At 42.7% G+C, this 21,599-nt stretch overlaps 1 protein-coding gene across 1 annotated transcript in view; it reads left to right on the top strand.

Annotated features, from left to right (window-relative positions):
• LOC112234836 (retinoic acid receptor alpha-A) overlaps window positions 1-21,599 on the top strand; it is a 126,058-nt gene that overhangs the window by 41,480 nt on the left and 62,979 nt on the right. Inside the window, exon 3 of the mRNA XM_042310045.1 lies at window positions 16,848-16,989. Within this exon, the coding sequence (XP_042165979.1) occupies window positions 16,848-16,989 (142 nt within the window). The remainder of the gene's footprint in view (window positions 1-16,847; window positions 16,990-21,599) is intronic.

A 21,599-nucleotide genomic window follows, 5' to 3' on the forward strand; every position in this document is an offset into this window, starting at 1 on the left:
TGCAAACTCAAAATATTATACTGTTTCTAAATAGATGAATCAATTAGCCTACATGGCTATCAGGCTAATGTCCTACAAAAACTTTCCAGCACTTGGCCTAGGCTACTTGATGTTGTCCTATTCACTGCAAGTGGCACTCTCCACTCTGTGGGTGCATCAAAACAATACTAAAGTGGTGCCATGAACTCAATATTAAGAGGTGAGAAATACAGTATATACTCACATTTCTCTCCTCCCTCTCTCGGTGTCAGTAATTTTTGGTTTATTGTCACCTGCTGATGATCAGGTACACACCTTCTGGCGATCAGGTACACACCTTCTGGCGATCAGGCAAACACCTGCTGGCGATCAGGCAAACACCACCTGCTGGCGATCAGGCAAACACCACCTGCTGGCGATCAGTCAAACACCACCTGCTGGCGATCAGGCAAACACCACCTGCTGGCGATCAGTCAAACACCACCTGCTGGCGATCAGTCAAACACCACCTGCTGGCGATCAGTCAAACACCACCTGCTGGCGATCAGGCAAACACCACCTGCTGGCGATCAGTCAAACACCACCTGCTGGCGATCAGTCAAACACCACCTGCTGGCGATCAGTCAAACACCACCTGCTGGCGATCAGTCAAACACCACCTGCTGGCGATCAGTCAAACACCACCTGCTGGCGATCAGTCAAACACCACCTGCTGGCGATCAGTCAAACACCACCTGCTGGCGATCAGTCAAACACCACCTGCTGGCGATCAGTCAAACACCACCTGCTGGCGATCAGTCACCAACACCACCTGCTGGCGATCAGTCAAACACCACCTGCTGGCGATCAGGCAAACACCACCTGCTGGCGATCAGGCAAACACCACCTGCTGGCGATCAGTCAAACACCACCTGCTGGCGATCAGTCAAACACCACCTGCTGGCGATCAGTCAAACACCACCTGCTGGCGTCAAACATCAGTCAAACACCACCTGCTGGCGATCAGTCAAACACCACCTGCTGGCGATCAGTCAAACACCACCTGCTGGCGATCAGTCAAACACCACCTGCTGGCGATCAGTCAAACACCACCTGCTGGCGATCAGGCAAACACCACCTGCTGGCGATCAGGCAAACACCACCTGCTGGCGATCAGGCAAACACCACCTGCTGGCGATCAGGCAAACACCACCTGCTGGCGATCAGGCAAACACCACCTGCTGGCAGGATCAGGCAAACACCACCCTGGCTGGCGATCAGGCAAACACCACCTGCTGGCGATCAGGCAAACACCACCTGCTGGCGATCAGGCAAACACCACCTGCTGGCGATCAGGCAAACACCAGTCAAACACCACCTGCTGGCGATCAGTCAAACACCACCTGCTGGCGATCAGTCAAACACCACCCTGCTGGCGATCAGTCAAACACCACCTGCTGGCGATCAGTCAAACACCACCTGCTGGCGATCAGTCAAACACCACCTGCTGGCGACCTCAGGCAAACACCACCTGCTGGCGATCAGGCAAACACCACCTGCTGGCGATCAGTCAAACACCACCTGCTGGCGATCAGTCAAACACCACCTGCTGGCGATCAGTCAAACACCACCTGCTGGCGATCAGGCAAACACCACCTGCTGGCGATCAGGCAAACACCACCTGCTGGCGATCAGGCAAACACCACCTGCTGGCGATCAGTCAAACACCACCTGCTGGCGATCAGTCAAACACCACCTGCTGGCGATCAGTCAAACACCACCTGCTGGCGATCAGTCAAACACCACCTGCTGGCGATCAGTCAAACACCACCTGCTGGCGATCAGGCAAACACCACCTGCTGGCTGGATCAGGCAAACACCACCTGCTGGCGATCAGGCAAACACCACCTGCTGGCGATCAGGCAAACACCACCTGCTGGCGATCAGGCAAACACCACCTGCTGGCTGGATCAGTCAAACACCACCTGCTGGCGATCAGGCAAACACCACCTGCTGGCGATCAGGCAAACACCACCTGCTGGCGATCAGGCAAACACCACCTGCTGGCGATCACGTAAACACCTGCTGGTAAAATGCCCTGCTTAAGGGTGTGCTGTGATATCTTGTTATGAGCTTCAAACAGAGTCGACAAGCATCATATGGGAAATATCACATGGACACCACTGTCACAGGAGAGAGAGAATCAGGTAGAGAGAGAACCAGGTAGAGAGAGAGAATCAGGTAGAGAGAGAGAATCAGGTAGAGAGAGAGAATCAGGTAGAGAGAGAGAATCAGGTAGAGAGAGAGAATCAGGTAGAGAGAGAGAATCAGGTAGAGAGAGAGAGAGAGAGAGAATCAGGTAGAGAGAGTGAGAGAGAGAGAATAAGGTAGAGAGAGAGAATCAGGGAGAGAGAGAGAGATAATAAGGGAGAGACAGTGTCTGACAGACCAATCAACCTGCACATGTCCTCTACTGTATGCTTATTGTTATTGTTCAATGTATGGTTATTTTGACCCTTGGTTATTGTTGTTACTGTTGTCCCATTGACAATTTAGATTCTTATCCAAAGTAAGCTTTGCAATATGTACATTGTTACGTCATGCCAATAAAGCAAATTCAATTTAATTGAATTGAGTGAGAGGATAAGAGAGAGAGAGAGAGAGAGAGAGAGAGAGAGAGAGAGAGAAAGAGAAAAAAATTAAGTTTTGGAAATCTAAAATACATCTAAAATACATAGACCCCATCTCATATCATTACCACGCCCTGCAATGACAAGACCTGAGCAAGGGAAAGAGTCCCTTCAGCCAGCTGGTCCCAGGGCTGAGTACACTAACCCACTGAAGCCTCAGGACCAGAACATCCAATCAATCAGAATAAACCAAATTACAACACAGTCACAACAGAACTACATTACCTATTGAGGAGAGAGAGAGAGAGAGAGAGAGAGAGAGAGAGAGAGAGAGAGAGAGAGAGAGAGAGAGAGAGAGAGAGAGAGAGAGAGAGAGAGAGAGAGAGAGAGAGAGAGAGAGAGAGAGAGAGAGAGAGAGAGAGAGAGAGAGAGAGAGAGAGAGAGAGAGAGAGAGAGAGAGAGAGAGAGAGAGAGAGAGAGAGAGAGAGAGAGAGAGAGAGAGAGAGAGAGAGAGATTTAACCCACTAGAGAGAGAGAGAGAGAGAGAGAGAGAGAGAGAGAGAGAGAGAGAGAGAGAGAGAGAGAGAGAGAGAGAGAGAGAGAGAGAGAGAGATAAAATCATATCATATCATATCATATCATGTAGGTAGGTAGAGAGAGAGAGGCTGAATCAGGTTGGTACTGTGGGATGTGTCAACAAAATCCTCTGCATTATCATTAACAGCAGACTCGTACATTTCCTGAGTGAAAACAATGTAGTGAGTAAATGTCAAATTGGCTTTTTACCAAATTACTGTACAAGACCACATATTCACCCTGCACACCCTAATTGACCAACAAACAAACCAAACCAAAACAAAGGCAAAGTCTTCTCATGCTTTTTTTTATTGGCATGAGGGTCTGCTATACAAATTGATGGAAAGCGGTGTCGGGTTAAAAACATACAACATTATAAAATCTATGTACACAAAGAAGTGTGCGGTTAAAAGACACATTTGTGTATTTATTGTCTTGAATTTTTAGAAATATTAAAGCAGAGACAAGAAGAATATCAATAATGATATCAGTGATAGACAAGGTATTTATGTGTTTTAGAAATATTTAGGGCTAACTTATTCCTTGCCACCCACTCTGACACTAACTGCAGCTCTTTGTTGAGTGTTGCAGTCATTTCAGTCGCTGTAGTAGCTGACGTGTGTAGTGTTGAGTCATCCACATACATAGAAACTCTGGCTTTACTCAGTCAGTGGCATGTCATTAGTAAAAATGTTAAAAAAGCAAGTGGCTTAAACAGCTACCCTGGGCAGTTCCTGATTCTAACTGGATTATATTTGAGAGGCTTCCGTTAAAGAACACCCTCTGTGTTCTGTTAGACAAGTAACTCTTTATCCACATTATAGCAGGAGGTGTAAAGTCATAACACATATGTTTTTCCAGAAGCAGACAATGATCGATAATGTCTAAAGCTGCACTGAAGTCTAAGACAGCCCCCGCAATAATTTTATCATCAATTTCTCTCAGCCAATCATCAGTCATTTGTGTAAGTGCTGTGCTTGTTGAGTGTCCTTCCCTATAAGAATGCTGAAATTCTGTTGTCAATTTGTTTATTGTAAAATAGCATTGTATCTGGTCAAACACAATTTTTTGCAGAAGTTTACTAAGGGTTGGTAACAGGCTGATTGGTCGACTATTTGACCCAGTAAAGGGGGCTTTACTATTCTTGGGTAGCGGAATGACATTATCTTCCCTCCAGGCCTGAGGGCACACACTCTGTAGTAGGCTTAAATTGAAAATGTGGCAAATAGGAGTGGCAATATCGTCTGCTATTATCCTCAGTAATTTTCCATCTAGATTGTAAGACCCTGGTGACTTGTCATTGTTGATAGACAACAATATGTTTTTCACCTCTTCCACACTGACTTTACTTAATTCAAAAGTACAATTCTTGTCTTTCATAATTTGGTCCGATAAACTTGGATGTGTAGTGTCAGCGTTTGTTGCTGGCATGTCTTCCCTAAGTTTGCTTATCTTGCCAATGAAGAAGTCATTAAAGTAGTTTGCAATATCAGTGGGTTTTTTGTTGAATCAGCCATCTGATTTAATAAATGAAGGAGCCGAGTTGGCTTTTTTTCCCCAAACTTTAAGGTGCCCCAAAGCTTTTTACTATCATTCTTTGTATAATGTATCTTTGTTTCATAGTGTAGTTTCTTTTTCTTTAGTTTAGTCACATGATTTCTTAATTTTCAGTACGCTTACCAATCAGTTGGGCTGCCAGACTTAATTGTCATATCTTTTGCTTCATCCCTCTCAACCATACAATTGTTCAATTCCTCATCAATCCAAGGGGATTTAACAGTTTTTACAGTAATTTTCTTAATGGGTGTGTGCTTATTAGTAAGTGGAATAAGTAGTTTCATAAATGTGTCAAGTGCAGCGTCTGGTTGCTCCTCATTACACACCACAGACCAGCAAATATTATTTACATCATCAACATATGAATCAGTACAAAACTTCTTGTATGACCTCTTACACACTATAATAGGCCCAGCCTTTGTAACTTTGGTTTTCCTAGATCGAGCTATTATATTGTGATCACTACATCCTATGGATTTGGATACTGCTTTAAAACAAATATCTGCTACGTTAGTAAAATACATGTTGATGATTTATTTCCTGTGCTGTCAGTCAACCCTGGTAGGTTGACTGACAACCTGATCCAGGTTGCAAGCACTGGTTACAGTTTGAATTTTTTTCCTGAGTGGGCAGCTTGATGATAGCTAGTCAATATTTAATGGCTATCGTATACTTCTCTGTTGAAGTCACATACATTAAGCATTTTAAGCATCAATCATTTCACACATATTGTCCAGATACTGACTGGTGGTTTATAGCAGTTTTTTATAAGAATGGGCTTTAGGTGAGGCAGATGAACCTGTAGCCATATTACTTCAACAGCATTTAACTTGAGATCGTCTCTAAGCTTTATAGGAATGTGGTTCTGAATATAGACCGCAGAACCGCCTTCGTTGGCATTTCTGTCTTTTCAGTAGATGTTATAACCATTTATTGTTACCACTGTATCAACAAAGGTATTATCTAAGTGAGTTGAATGTCATCTGTTACAAGCAAGTTATTGACTTCATGGACCTTGTTTCTTAGGCTCCATATGTTAATATGGCCTATTTTTAGCACTTTTCTGGTTTGCCTGATTGTTTTTAATGCTTTACTGGGAAGCTTATCAGAGGTAGACTTACTCATGTTATTTACATTGGTGCTGATAGTGCAGAGTTTTTCATTTTACCTTTATTTAACTAGGCAAGTCAGTTAAGAATACATTCTTATTTTCAATGATGGCCTAGGAACAGTGGGTTAACTGCCTTGCTCTGGTGGCAGAACGACAGATTTTTACCTCGTCAGCTTGGGGATTCGATCTTTCAGGTTACAAGTCCAACACTCTAACCACTAGGCTACCTGCTGCCCCAGAGTGAGCTGCATAAAGTGGTCTTCCTACTATTGCACACCACCTCAGTGGTGGTGATGGTGATGGTGATGTTGAATGGGCCGGGTCTCTCAGGCAGCCTCACGGTCTGGTGAGGCTGGGAGCTCAGAGGATCTGAACCCGAGGTAGAAGCCACCGGAGAGGGAGACAGAGCCGAGGACGAAGACACAGATACCTCCGGATCCGATTTTGATTGGGAAGCCACCACGGACGAAGGCACTGGAACCTCTGGAACCAGGGTGCCAAAGCTGTTTCTGGTCTGTGTCAGTTCCGGGCTCAACATCCCCCGTTGCCAGAGGACGCCTTCTTCGACCTCTACGGCGAGTGACGTACCTCCATGGCTGATTGGTTGGGTCTAGATCAGCTCCGTTCTGCAGGGAAGGGGGAGACCCATTCAGGGATGGGCCAGTCAGCTGTGGAGAGCCGACATGGCGGCGAAACTTCCACCAGACCAGAGCGGCATCCGGCTACTGGGGTGGAAGAAAAATAAAAAGTAGGTGGGCGTGGGTTCCCCAGTAGCTTATGTAGGTTTGCTACTTGCTTGATAAGAGTAGCTACTTCGATCCTATAGTCCTCCGCAAGCAAGCAGTTGCTGCATTGAAAGTCAGAGTGGTCCACATTGTCCCGGAACAAAGCAAAGTAAACACAGCTCCTGCAACACTGGAAACGTTCAATAGCGGCCTCCGTTTGAGACCGCCGAGCCAGCTAGGCTAGCTGGACTTTCGCGTCTCTCCCCCTATATGAAATCTGGCAGGATCCCGGGACAGATAGCAGCACTCACACCAATTTAACCCAACAGAGCCGCAGGATTCAAAGTAAAATAAAAGTATATAAAAACACTGTCAGCTTTTAAACCGAGGTCTTCAGTTCAGGTTTCGACGTTCAACAGGTTTCAGTTTCAGCGTTCGACAGCGTTCAACAACAACAAACAAACGTTGTGCTTTGATGACATCAGTGACGCATTAGCAAGATATTTGCAGTTCTTCATGGCGTTATATCTTTCAAGAAAACTGCAGTAGAAAGGATTATCTAAGCATAACGAGCAGCTAATTTTATAGACACAAGATTCTACACCACAGACCAATCTGAAACTCATCTCTCGGCATGTCCAGCTCCTTCATTCTCTCAGCCAATCATGGCTAGCCGGAAGGTTCCTGTCTTTTTCTGTGACTAAACCAACTAGGCTCGTAATTTAACAACTTTATTCGTATTTGCAGATGGTATACAAATTTGTTATTAAAGCACATGAAAGTTAAAATGTTCCAGAAGGCATTTCTGACGAAAAACGCAATTTACTAACATTTAAAAAAAAAAAAGTTCAAAGAACGTTTAACCTACTAATAACCTATTTATTTATGGTTGCTTAACTTCGTTGTTGTGTAGTGCAAACAATTTTTTTTTTGCTCTTCGCCTGGCTGTCAGTGGCAGCTCAACAATCTCAACGTTCTCTCTATCGACCTCAACACCCAATCTACTCACACACGCAAACACTCACATTCAGACTCATACATACACGCTGTCTATCTCTCCCCTTACCTTCGTTGGCCTCTAATTCAGTTTTTTGTCAGAGAAAATGACAGTTTTCGTGGTATTGCTTTGTGCACTGACTTTACTGAACTCTGGAGAAAACGAACATTGTCGCTGGGTGAGTACATTTGACAATGTGCTCTCCCGTCCATTGGACATTTTGTCTGCAGGAACTCGCTCTTTTTCACTCGGTCCACTCGTCCAAGTGCCGATGTATTTGTGGCATGATGTGAACAGTACGAATTTGTGTCACTACCAAAGTCTAAGGGTTTTAAATGACTGTTTTGTATTGTATTGTCTGGAAACTCACTTGCAGTAGGTCTCTTAAAAAAGAGAAGCTGTGCTAGGTTATTAAACAGAGGTGCCTTTGTTGATATCAGGTAACATGCAACCTAACCCTGGCCCTGATATGCAATGTCTCCAACCCCCTCTGATTTTAAATCAAGATCTGGTTTTGGAATTTTTGCAAATAAATTCATTAAAAATCCTACAATGTGATTTTCTGGATTTTTTTTCTCATTTTGTCTGTCATAGTTGAAGTGTACCTATGATGAAAATTACAGGCCTCTCTCATCTTTTTAAGTGGGAGAACTTGCACAATTGGTGGCTGGCTAAATACTTTTTTGCCCCACTGTACATTTCTGTTCAGTCTAACCCTGGAATGTAATGAAATTCCAAAGATCTGGAAATCAGCATTTGGCCTACCACTTTTAAAAGGGGGAGATCCAACTCTTTTAAATGATTATAGGCAAATCTCAAAACTGTCACTCCTGGTGAAAAAACTTGAAACCCTTGTAAGTGAACAGTTTAACAGAGTTTTTTTTTTTACTAACTCTATTTTATCAAAGTACCAATCGGGCTTCAGCAAGAAGCATAGCACAATTACAGCAGCCATGAAGGTTTTAAATGATATCACTGAAGCCATTGATGTCACGGCTTCAATAAGTAGTGAGTGCAGGAGTCAGGCGCAGAGAGCAGGGTAGTGCAAAAGATGTGGATCTTTAATATTCCAAAAAACCAGAGAGACGGTCACGCCACACACACAAGGGCACGTAAAGTCCCAGTCCAAACAAACAGGACGAAACTGATCGGAAAAAGAAACCACAAGAATAATCAAACACGACAAACAGAAAAACAAGCCCACACAAAAGCCGGCGGGCCTACTGGGTTTAAATAGCCCACAACCAAACCTAAACACGAAACAGGTGCAACAAATCAGACACAACTAAATGAAACAGAAAAGGGGATCGGTGGCAGCTAGTAGGCCGGCGACAACGACCGCTGAGCGCCGCCCGAACAGGAAGAGGCACCATCTTCGGCGGGATTCGTGACAATTGACAAAAAACAGCACTGTCTCACTTTTTATTGATCTCTCTAAGGCTTTTGATACAGTTGATCATGCTGTACTAAGGCAGAGATTGTCGAGTGTAGGTTTTTCAGAGCATGCAGTTGCATGGTTTGCTAACTATCTGTCTGATAGAACTCAGTGCACTCAATTTGATGGGCTCATGTCTGTTAAATTGTCTGTCTTGAATGGTGTGCCCTGAGGCTCTATACTTGACCCTCTCTTATTCACTATTTATATAAAAGATTTAGACAAAAAAAATCAAAAAATGCACAACTTAATTTTTATGCTGATGATACTGTTATTTACTGTTGTGCCTCGTCTCTTACAAAAGCTTTCCAGAACATGCAAACTGCTTTTTATACTGTTCAACATACCTTGTGTCAATTGAAGCTTATCCTTAATACTGACAAACCTAAACTAATGGTGTTTCCTAAAGCAAGAAATAGACCTCTGAACCTTCAACCTATTACTACCTGTCAGGGCAAGGAGATGGAGGTTGTAACCTCATATAAATATCTTGGAATTTTATTTGATGACGGCCTCTCTTTTAAATTGCATATTCAACAACTTACAAAAACAATTATGCTGAAATTGGGATTTTATTTGAGGAATAAGGCCTGTTTTTCTTTTGAAGCCAGAAGGAGGCTAGTATCAGCTACATTTATGCCTTTACTAGACTACGGGGATATTTTATATATGAATGCTTCCACTCAGTGTTTGAGATCAATTGACACTCTTTACCATGGCACTTTGAGATTTATTTTAAATTGCAAAACCCTTACGCACCACTGCACTTTGTATAACAGGGTTGGCTGGCCTTCTCTAGTCACTCGTAGGCTCTGTCACTGGTATACTTTTATTTACAAAGCCATTTTGGGTTTACTACCTTTTTATTTGTGCATTTTTATTGTTCAGAAATGTGGTGGGTACTCTCTTCATTCGCTGGACTTTATCCTGCTAACTGTTCCAAATGTCCGAACTGAATTTGGTTAAAGGGCTTTTATGTACTCTCGTCTTGGAACACCTTACAAAATACTTTTAAACTGGAAGAACTTGTCCCGATTGGTGTTTTTAAATCACTGGTGAAGGATTTTGAGGCTGATTCCCAGACCTGTCAATGTTTTTAATTTGCTGTTTTATACTCTTGTGAATTCAATGGTTTTTACTAGATTACTTGTAGTTTTTCATGTTGTCTGTCTGTAATTGTTTTGTAATGACTTGGTGCTGCCTATCTTGGCCAGGGCGCTCTTGAAAAATAGATTTTAATCTCGATGAGCCCTTCCTGGTTAAATAAAGGTTAAATAAAAAAATAAAAAAATGTCTCTCCTGTGAAGTCGTGACATACGCCTAGTTTCCTGAAACAGGTCGCATTTCCTTCCACGGGGGCGTGGGGTGAGACAGGGATGCAGCTTGAGCCCCATCCTCTTCAACATATATAGTGCATTTGGAAAGTATTCAGACACCTTGACTTTTTCCACATTCCGTTACGTTACAGCCTTATTCTAAAAAAACATTTAATATATTTTCTCCTTATCAATCTACACACAATACCCCAATATGACAAAGTGAAAACAGTTTTGTAGACATGTTAGCAAATGTGTTAAAAATAAAAAACAGAAATACCTTATTTACATAAGCATTCAGACCCTTTGTTATGAGACTTGAAATTGAGCTCAGGTACATCCTGTTTCCATTGATCATCCTTGAGATGTTTCTACAACTTGATTGGAGTCCACCTGTGGTAAGTTAAAAACACCCACCGTTGACAGTGCATGTCAGAGCAAAAACCAAGCCACGAGATCAAAGGAATTGTCCGTAGAGCTCAGAGATAGGATGTGTCTATGCACATATTTGAGGACGGGTAGCAAAAAATGTCTGCAGCATTGAAGGTCCCCAAGAACACAGTGGACTCCATCATTCTTAAATGGAAGAAGTATGGAATCACCAAGACTCTTCCTAGAGCCAAACTGAGCAATCAGGGGAGAAGGGCATTGGTCAGGGAGGTGACCATGAGAGAGCTCCAGAATTCCTCTGTGAAGATGGGAGAACCTTACAGAAGGATAACTATCTCTTCAGCTCTCCACCAATCAAGCCTCTATGGTAGAGTGGTCAGATGGAAGCCACTTCTGGAGTTTGCCAAAAGGCACCTACTTACTTGAAACACTGATGAAACCAGGATGAACTCTTTGGCATGAATGCCAAGAATCACATCTGGAGGAAACCTGGCACCATCCCTACGGTGAAGCGTGGTGGCAGCATCATGCTGTGGGGATGTTTTTCTGCGGCAGGGACTGGGAGGCTAGTCAGGATCAAGGGAAACATGAACGGAGCAAAGTACAGAGAGCTTCTTGATCCAAAGCGCCCAGGAACTCTGACTGGGGTCAAGGTTCACCTTCCAACTGGACAACGACCCTAAGCACACAGCCAAGACAACGCAGGAGTGGCTTCGGGACAAGTCTTTCAATGTCCTTGAGTTGCCCAGCCAGAGCCTGGACTTGAACCCGATCTAACGTCTCTGAAGAGACCTGAAAAAAGCTGTGCAGCGGCGCTCCCCATCCAACCTGACAGAGCTTGAGAGGATCTACAGAGAGGAATGGGAGAAACTGCCCAAATACAGGTTTGCCAAGCGTGTAGCATCATACCCAAGAAGACTCAAGGCTGTAATCACTGCCAAAGGTGCTTCAACAAAGTACTGAGTAAATGGTCTGAATACTCATATTTCAGTTTTTGATGGGGGATTAAAAAAAATAAAGTTTAGAATAAGGCTGTAACGTAACAAAATGTGGAAATATGAATACTTTCCGAATACACCGTATATCAGCAAATTGCCGATGTGACTAGAACAGTGCCGCACCGGCCTCATTCTACTAGAATCTGAAGTCAAATGTCTACTGTTTGCTGAGGATCTGGTGCTTCTGTCCCCAAACCAAGGTGGTCCTACAGCAGCACCTAGGTCTTCTGCAGAGATTCTGTCAGACCTGGGCCATTAAGACAAAAATAATGATGTTGAAAGAAAGGTCCAGTTGCCAGGACCACAAATACAAATTCCAACTAAACACTGTTGCCCTGGAGCGCACAAAATAAAAAAATATATACCTCGGCCTAAAAATCAGCGCCACAGGTAACTTCCACAAAGCTGTGAACGATCTGAGAGACCAGGCAAGAAGGGCCTTCTACACCATCAAAAGGAACATACAATTCGACATACTAATTAGGAACCCATTGCCCTTTACGGTTGTGAGGTCTGGGGTCCGCTCACCAACCAATAATTCACAAAATTGGAAAACACCAAATTGAGACTCTACATGCATAATTCTGCAAAAGTTATCCTCCGTGTACATCGTAAAGCACCAAATAATGCATGCACAGCAGAATTAGGCCAATATCCCTAATTATCAAAATCCAGAAAAGAAACGTTAATTTATACAACCACCTAAAAGGAAGTAATTCCCAAACCTTCCATAACAAAGCCATCACCTTCAGATGAATCTGAAGAGTCCCCTAAGCAAGCTGGTCCTGGGGCTCTGTTCACAAACACAAACAGACCCCACAGAGCCCCAGGACAGCAACACAATTAGACCCAACCTAATCATGAGAAAACAAAAAGAGAATTACTCAAAATTACAAAAAAATAGAATGCTATTTGGCCCTAAACAGAGAGTACACAGTGGCAGAATACCTGACCACTGTGACTGACCCAAAATGAAGGAAAGCTTTGACTATGTAGAGACTCAGTGAGCATTGCTATTGAGAGAGGCCGCCGTACACAGATCTGGCTCCCAAGAGAAGACAGGCTATGTGCATACTGCCCACAAAATGAGGTGAAAATTGAGCTTACACAGATTACACAGACCCACAAAGAATTGTAAAACAAATACAATTTTCATAAACTCCAATATCTGTTGGGTGAAACACCACAGTGTTACATCACAGCAGCAAGTTTTGTGACCTGTTGCCACAAGAAAAGGGCAACCAGTGATGAACAAACACCATTGTAAATACAACCCATATTTATATTTATTTATTTTCCCTTTTGTGCTTTAACTATTTACACATCGGTACAACACTATATATAGCCATAATATGACATTTGAAATGTCTCTATTCATTTGGAACTTTGCTGAGTGTAATGTTTACTGTTCATCTTATATTGTTTATTTCACTTTTGTTTTTTTATCTATTTCACTTGCTTTGGGAATTAAACATATATTTCCCATGCCAATAAAGCGAGAATCAGGTAGGTAGAAAGAGAGTTAGAGAGAGACAATAAGGTAGGTAGAGAGAGAGAGAGATAATAATGTAATTAGAGAGAGAGAGAGACAATAAGGTAGGTAGAGAGAGAGACAATAAGGTAGGTAGAGAGAGAGAGAGATAATAATGTAATTAGAGAGAGAGAGAGTAAGGTAGGTAGAGAGAGAGACAATAAGGTAGGTAGAGAGAGAGAGAGATAATAATGTAATTAGAGAGAGAGAGAGTAAGGTAGGTAGAGAGACAATAAGGTAGGTAGAGAGAGAGAGAGAGAGTAAGGTAGGTAGAGAGAGAGACAATAAGGTAGGTAGAGAGAGAGAGAGAGATAATAATCTAATTAGAGAGAGAGAGTAAGGTAGGTAGAGAGAGAGACAATAAGGTAGGTAGAGAGAGACAATAAGGTAGGTAGAGAGAGACAATAAGGTAGGTAGAGAGAGAGACAATAAGGTAGGTAAAGAGAGAGACAATAAGGTAGGTAGAGAGAGAGACAATAAGGTAGGTAGAGAGAGAGAGAGATAATAATGTAATTAGAGAGAGTAAGGTAGGTAGAGAGAGAGACAATAAGGTAGGTAGAGAGAGAGAGAGAGAGAGATAATAATCTAATTAGAGAGAGAGAGTAAGGTAGGTAGAGAGAGAGACAATAAGGTAGGTAGAGAGAGACAATAAGGTAGGTAGAGAGAGAGACAATAAGGTAGGTAGAGAGAGAGACAATAAGGTAGGTAGAGAGAGAGACAATAAGGTAGGTAGAGAGAGAGACAATAAGGTCGGCAGAGAGAGAGACAATAAGGTAGGTAGAGAGAGATAAAGAGAGAGAGAATCATGTACTGTAGGTAGAGAGAAAGAGAGAATCAGGTAGGTAGAAAGAGAGAGAATCAGATAGGTAGGGAGAGGGAATCAGGTAGAGAGAGAGAATCAGGTAGGTCGAGAGAGATAAAGAGAGAGAGAGAGAGATAATCAGGTAGGTTGAGAGAGATAAAGAGCGAGAGAATCAGGTACTGTAGGTAGAGAGAAAGAGAGAGAATCAGGTATGTAGAGAGAGAGATAAAGAATCAGGTAGAGAGAGAGAGAGAGAGAGAGAGAGAGAGAGAGAGAGAATAAGGCAAGTAGAGAGAGAGAGAGAATCAGGTAGGTAGAAAGAGAGAGAATCAGTTAGGTAGGGAGAGGGAATCAGGTGGAGAGACAGAATCAGGTAGGTCGAGAGAGATAAAGAGAGAGAGAATCAGGTACTGTCGGTAGAGAGAAAGAGAGAGAATCATGTAGGTAGAAAGAGAGAGAATCAGATAGGTAGGGAGAGGGAATCAGGTAGAGAGAGAATCAGGTAGGTTGAGAGAGATAAAGAGCGAGGGAATCAGGTACTGTAGGTAGAGAGAAAGAGAGAGAATCAGGTATGTAGAGAGAGAGTGATAAAGAATCAGGTAGAGAGAGAGAGAGAGAATAAGGCAAGTAGAGAGAGAGAGAGAATCAGGTAGGTAGAAAGAGAGAGAATCAGTTAGGTAGGGAGAGGGAATCAGGTAGAGAGAGAGAGGGAATCAGGTAGTCCGAGAGAGATAAAGAGAGAGAGAGGTACTGTAGGTAGAGAGAGAGAGAGAATCAGGTATGTAGTGAGAGAGAGATAAAGAATCAGGTAGGTAGAGAGAGAGAGAGAGAGAGAGAGAGAGAGAGAGAGAGAGAATCAGGTATGTAGAAAGAGAGAGATATCAAGAATCAGGTAGGTAGAGGGAGAGAGGGAGAGAGAGAATAAGGCAAGTAGAGAGCGAGAGAGAGAATCAGGTATGTAGAAAGAGAGAGATATAAAGAATCAGGTAGGTAGAGAGAGAGAGGGAGAGAGAGAATAAGGCAAGTAGAGAGCGAGAGAGAGAGAATAAGGTAAGTAGAGAGATAGATAGAGAGAATAAGGTAGGTGGAGAGGGAGAGGAGGAGGAGAGAGAGAGCAGATGTGATGATTAAGTCTGGGTGCATCGGGGTGTGTGTGTGTGTGATAGTGCTTCCCTTGAGGAACACAGAGATGAAGTCACAGCATCTGTTGACTGCTGCTGCTGCTTCTGCTGCTGAGAAATCACTTCACAAAGACTCTGAGGCACACGCACACATATGCACGCACACACACACCAATGCATGCACACACACACCGCTCCAAGGACTTTTATCCTGCCCTGCATGGTCACAGGGATGGGATTGAATGAATTATTACTACATTAGCCTTGGGTTCCGCACCCAACCTGAATACATTGCACGTTGTTTCTGTTTGTGCGTGTGTGTGTTATCTATATATTAGCACAGAGAGGTAATGTATAAGAAGGTACTCTGCTCAGATCAGTTAGGATAAAGACACACACGTGCACACACAGACACTCAGACTCACAGACACACACACACACACACAAACATGTAAATCAGGCAAGAATAAAGGCTTCTATTAAGAAAATGAATAATACCAGTCGAGGGGCGGTGTCCCTGGACTGGTCACATGGTGTTGAAATCCCAGACGTGATTGGCTAGTTGTTGTGGGCACTGCGGGACGGGACTGGTATGTTGACGGATGTTTGAGTCTAAAGCGAGATGGGGCTGCTACACACACACACACTACAGCATCAGCCGTTTCAGCCCTGTGCGTACGCCATCTAATCCGTTACCCATCATGCATTCTGCTCCCCTAATGAAAACGCAAGGTCCCATCTGTCACAGGAGCCTATGGCAAATGGCAGAGGCCCTCTCGCCTGAGAGCCTGGATGATGGAGGATCATTGAGAAGGACCCCAGAGCCACAACAAATGAATAACAACTGAAACATCTTTAAGGAAGCTACTTGAATTCCTCCTGTTTTCCCTCAAATTCCTCTCATCTCTCACCCGCTGCTCTGACAGTGTTGGTAGGCAAATGATGCTTCTATTGAAGCAACTGATACAAGACAGTTACACCATAGTTGTTTTTGGACATACTGTAGACGTAAACCATAGGGGGGGTCATTCTCCTTCTGTTATAGTCAGTTACACAAGCGTTCTTAGAAAGTCACACCAATTCACAATTCACTCAATTCAACATCACTTAACACGCCATGTTTAACATCCTCTACAACGCTTCCCCTTTTCTCTGATTACTCACACACACACAGACTCACAGACACACAGGCACACACACACAAACTCACAGACACACACACACACACACAGACACACAGACACACACACACAGACTCACAGACACACACAGACACACAGACACACAGACAGACACACACACACACACAGACACACACACACACACACACACACACACACACACACACACACACACACACACACACACAGACACCACAAATGCTTGTTGCTATGACATCCTGAGCTGAATGCAGTCGAGGAAGATTTGTATTTATTAATTGTATTTAACCTTTTATCCAGTGTAACCATGTTTTACCAGATAGACTGATCCCTCTCTTTTCTTCTCTCTCTCTCTCTCTCTCTCTCTCTCTCTCTCTCTCTCTCTTTCTCTCTGTCTCTATCTCTCTCTCTTTCTCTCTAACTCTTTCTCTATCTATCTATCTCTCTCTATCTCTCTCTATTTCTCTCTAACTCTCTCTCTATCTATCTCTCTCTCTCTGTCTCTATCTCTCTCTCTTTCTCTCTAACTCTCTCCCTCAGGGTTTTTTCCGTAGATCCATCCAGAAGAACATGGTGTACACGTGTCACCGGGACAAGAACTGCATCATCAACAAGGTGACCAGGAACCGCTGTCAGTACTGCCGGCTCCAGAAGTGCTTTGCCGTGGGCATGTCCAAAGAGTGTGAGTCTTTCTCTCACACAAACACACATACACACGCACATTCGCACACACACACACCACTGTTACTACTGATGGGAATATCCAAAGAGTGTTGGTTAGTTTGTCTCAATCCCACATCTCTAATCCCAAACCACGCCACTAGGGAAGTTTCCTGGAATAACAGGAATCGAGGGACCCCTAGTCTTGATCAGAGGTCACATGCTACACACACCATCCTATCCATCCTTTAGAGGATTTAAACACACATACACCTACACACGTCCACATTATCCTATTCCCCTAGTGTAGGTATTCCCAAACCGGGGTGCGCAATGATATCGGGGGTACGTCAAATAAAAATGTCATTCACATTAAAAAATAGATACAAATAAAATTCAAGCAGTCCATTTATATTTTCCAACTGGGCGGTACATTTGGGTGAGGTTTTTGTCTCGCCTGAGTAGCCTCGTTTCACTGCCAAAAAATGTAATTCAACCATCTAGTGTTCATTGAAATAACAACACAATGTCAAATACAAGTAGCCTAGTCAAATAATTACCATCTAATCACATTAACCGTTACTCTCTTGTGGGAATTCCACTAACGGTTTGTATGTAGCCAAACGTAGCTGCTGCTCATGTTGGTATCTGTACTGATGGTGCAAAAGCCATGACAGGGAGACATAGTGGAGTGGTAATGCATGTGCAAGCAGTTGCTCCCAACACCACTCGGGTTCACTGCAGCATCCGCCGAGAGGCTCTTGCTGCCAAGGGAATGCATGACAGATTGAAAGACGTTTGGGACAATAAAGTGAAAATGGTTAACTTTGTTAAAGCAAGGTCCCTGAATGTGTATTTTCTGCACTATACATTGATATGGGCAGCAACCATGTAATGCTTTTACAACATACACAAGTTCGCTGGTTATCAAGGGGCAAAGAATTGAAACGTTTTTTTTTTTTAATTGAGAGACGAGCTTAAAGTTTGCATGAAGACGAGATTCTCACAACACTGGCCTATCTGAGTGATGTTTTTTCTCACCTGAATGATCTGAATCTAAGATTACAGGGATTCTCCTAAACTATATTCAATGTGAGGGACAAAATTGAGGGTATGATTAAGAAGTTGGAGCTCTTCTCTGTCTGCGTTAACAAGGACAACACACAGGTCTTTCCATCATTGTATGATTTTTTGTGTGCGCAAATGACATCAAGCTTACGGACAATGTCAAATGTGATATAGCGATGCACCTGAGTGAGTTGGGTATGCAATTATATATGGTTTTATATGTAAGATGGTTAAATAAAGAGCAAAATGATGGATTGTTATTATTTGTGCCCTGGTCCTATAAGAGCTCTTTGTCACTTCCCACGAGCCGGGTTGTGACAAAAACTCACACTCTTTCTTATGTTTAACAAATGTATTATATAGTGTGTGTGTGTGTGTGTGTGTGTGTGTGTGTGTGTGTAGTAGTAGGCTTACAATGATGGCAAAAAACAACATTCGAGAGTGCGCTGACTCTGGTGCTAGAGGGGGTACACAGCTGGAGGTTGAATGTTTGAAGGGGTACGGGACTATAAAAAGTTTGGAACCACTGTCTTAGTGGTTTTAAATCCTTCAGCTTTCTGCTCTTGCACTTTTGAACTTTTTAAGTGGATCGCATTTTTCACTTTTAATGATATGGCGTGTGTGTGTGTGTGTGTGTGTGTGTGTGTGTGTGTGTGTGTGTGTGTGTGTGTGTGTGTGTGTGTGTGTGTGTGTGTGTGTGTGTGTGTGTGTGTGTGTGTGTGAATGTGTGTGTGTGTTTATGTAAGCGTGCATGTGTGTGTGTGTGAGTTGTTGATAAACTCTGCAGGATAAAATCCAACAAGGCTGTATCTGATGATTGGCACTCCAGCAACAGCAGAACTTTTCCTAAGTCTGTTGAAATTAAAGTAGTACTTATTTTACCTTGATCTCTGACAGAAATCCCTCAGCATCCACACACTGTACCCTTCAAGAAGGTTGATCCTATAGTGTCTGTGCCTGTCTGTGTCTGAAGTACAGAACAGGCTGGTGAGAAAGGACGATAGGACTCTCTCCCAGGAGAAAGATGGATGGATGAGAGGAACTAGTGCAGGTGAATGATAATGTGATTTTCTTTGGTGGTCAAACACGATGCACATAAACACGATGCACATAAACACGATGCACATAAACACGATGCACATAAACACGATGCACATAAACACGATGCACATAAACACGATGCACATAAACACGATGCACATAAACACGATGCACATAAACACGATGCACATAAACACGATGCACATACTTCCCAAAAAACATGAAGGCCTTCTGAAATACATAATCGACAGAGTTACCCTTGAAACCATTACTATTTTTTCCATAAAAGAGTTGAGTGAGTCATTAATTTTGAAAGGTGACTTGGTTTTGAAAGGTGACTGTAAATTGTAATTTACAATATGTACAGTGTGTTCAGAAAGGATTCAGACCCCTTGACTTTTGCCACATTTTGTTGTGTTACAGCCTAAATGTAAAATTGATTCAATTTAGATTTTTTTTGTCACTGGGCTACACACAATACCCCATAATGTCAAAGTGGAATTATATTTTTCGAAATGTTTGTAAATTAATTAAAAAGTCAAAGTTGACTGGAGTCAATATTCAGTATTCAACCCCTTTCTTATAGCAAGCCTAAAATAATTCAGGAGTAAAAAACAGCTTAACAAGTCACATAATAAGTTGCATGGACTCGCTCTGTGTGTAATAATAGTCTTTAACATGATTTTAGAATGACAAGCTCATCTCTTTACCCCACACATACAATTATCTGTAAGGTCCCTCTTTCAAGCAGGGAATTTCAAACACAGATTCAACCACAAAGACCAGGGAGGTTTTCCAATGTCTCGGAAAGAAGGGCTCCTATTGGTAGATGGGTAAAACATATACCGTTGAAGTGGGAAGTTTACATACACTTAGGTTGGAGTCATGAAAACACTCCACAAATTTCTTGGTAACAAACTATAGTTTTGGCAAGTTCTCTTAGGACATCTACTTTGCGCATGACACAAGTCATTTTTCCAGCAATTGTTTACAAAAATATTATTTCACTTATCATTCACTGTATCACAATTCCAGTGGGTCAGAAGTTTACATACACTAAGTTGACTGTGCCTTTAAAGAGCTTGGACAATTCCAGAAAATTATGTAATGGCTTTAGAAGCTTCTGATAGGCTAATTGACATCATTTGAGTCAATTGGAGGTGTATCTGTGGATGTTTTTCAAGGCCTACCTTCAAACTCAGTGCTTCTTTGATTGACATCATGGGAAAATCAAAACAAATAAGCCAAGACCTCAGAAAAAAAATTGTAGACCTCCGCAAGTCTGGTTCATCCTTGGGAGCAATTTACAAACGCCTGAAGGTACCACTTTCATCTGTACAAACAATAGTACGCAAGTATAAACACCACGGGACCACGCAGCTGTCATACCACTCAGGAAGGAGACGCGTTCTGTCCCCTAGAGATGAACGTATTTTGGTGTGAAAAGTGCAAATCAATCTCAGAACAACAGCAAAGGACCTTGTGCTGGAGGAAACAGGTACAAAAGTATCTATATCCACAGTAAAACAAGTTCTATGTTGACATAACGGAAAGGCCACTCAGCAAGGAAGAAGACACTGCTCCAAAACCACCACAAAAAAAGCCAGACTACAGTTTGCAACTGCACACGGGGACAAAGATCGTACTTTTTGTGGAGAAATGTCCTCTGGTCTGATGAAACAAAAATATAACTGTTTGGCCATAATGACCATCGTTATGTTTGGAGGAAAAATGGGGAGGCTTGCAAGCAGAAGAACACCATCCCAACCGTGAAGCACAGGGTGGCAGCATCATGTTGTGGGGATGCTTTGCTGCAGGAGGGACTGGTGCACTTCACAAAATAGATGGCATCATGAGGTAGGAAAATTATTTAGATATATTGAAGCAACATCTCAAGACATCAGTCAGGAAGTTAAAGCTTGGTCACAAATGGGTCTTCAAAATGGACAATGATCCCAAGCATACTTCCAAAGTTGTGGCAAAATGCCTTAAGGACAACAAGGTCAAGGTATTGGAGTGGCCATCACCAAGCCCTGACCTCAATCCCATAGAAAATTTGTGGGCAGAACTGAAAAAGTGTGTGCGAGCAAGGAGGCCTACCAACCTGACTCAGTTACACCAGCTCTGTCAGGAGGAATGGGCCAAAATTCACCCAACTTATTGTGGGAAACTTGTGGAAGGCTACCCGGAACGTTTGACCCAAGTTAAACAATTTAAAAGCAATGCTATCAAATACTAATTGAGTGTATGTAAACTTCTGACCCAGTGGGAATGTGATGAAAGAAATAAAAGCTGAAATAAATCATTCTCTCTACTATTATTATGACATTTCACATTCTTAAAAAAAGTGGTGATCCTAACTGACGTAAGACAGGGAATTTTTACTAGGAATAAATGTCAGGAATTGTGAAAAACTGAGTTTAAATGTATTTGGCTAAGGTGTATGGAAACTTCTGACTTCAACTGTATATCCCTTTGAGCATAGTGAAGTTACTAATTACACTTTGGATGATGTATCAATGT

This window comes from Oncorhynchus tshawytscha, linkage group LG31, assembly GCF_018296145.1.
Source record: "Oncorhynchus tshawytscha isolate Ot180627B linkage group LG31, Otsh_v2.0, whole genome shotgun sequence".
NCBI classification, from domain to species: Eukaryota; Metazoa; Chordata; class Actinopteri; order Salmoniformes; family Salmonidae; genus Oncorhynchus; species Oncorhynchus tshawytscha.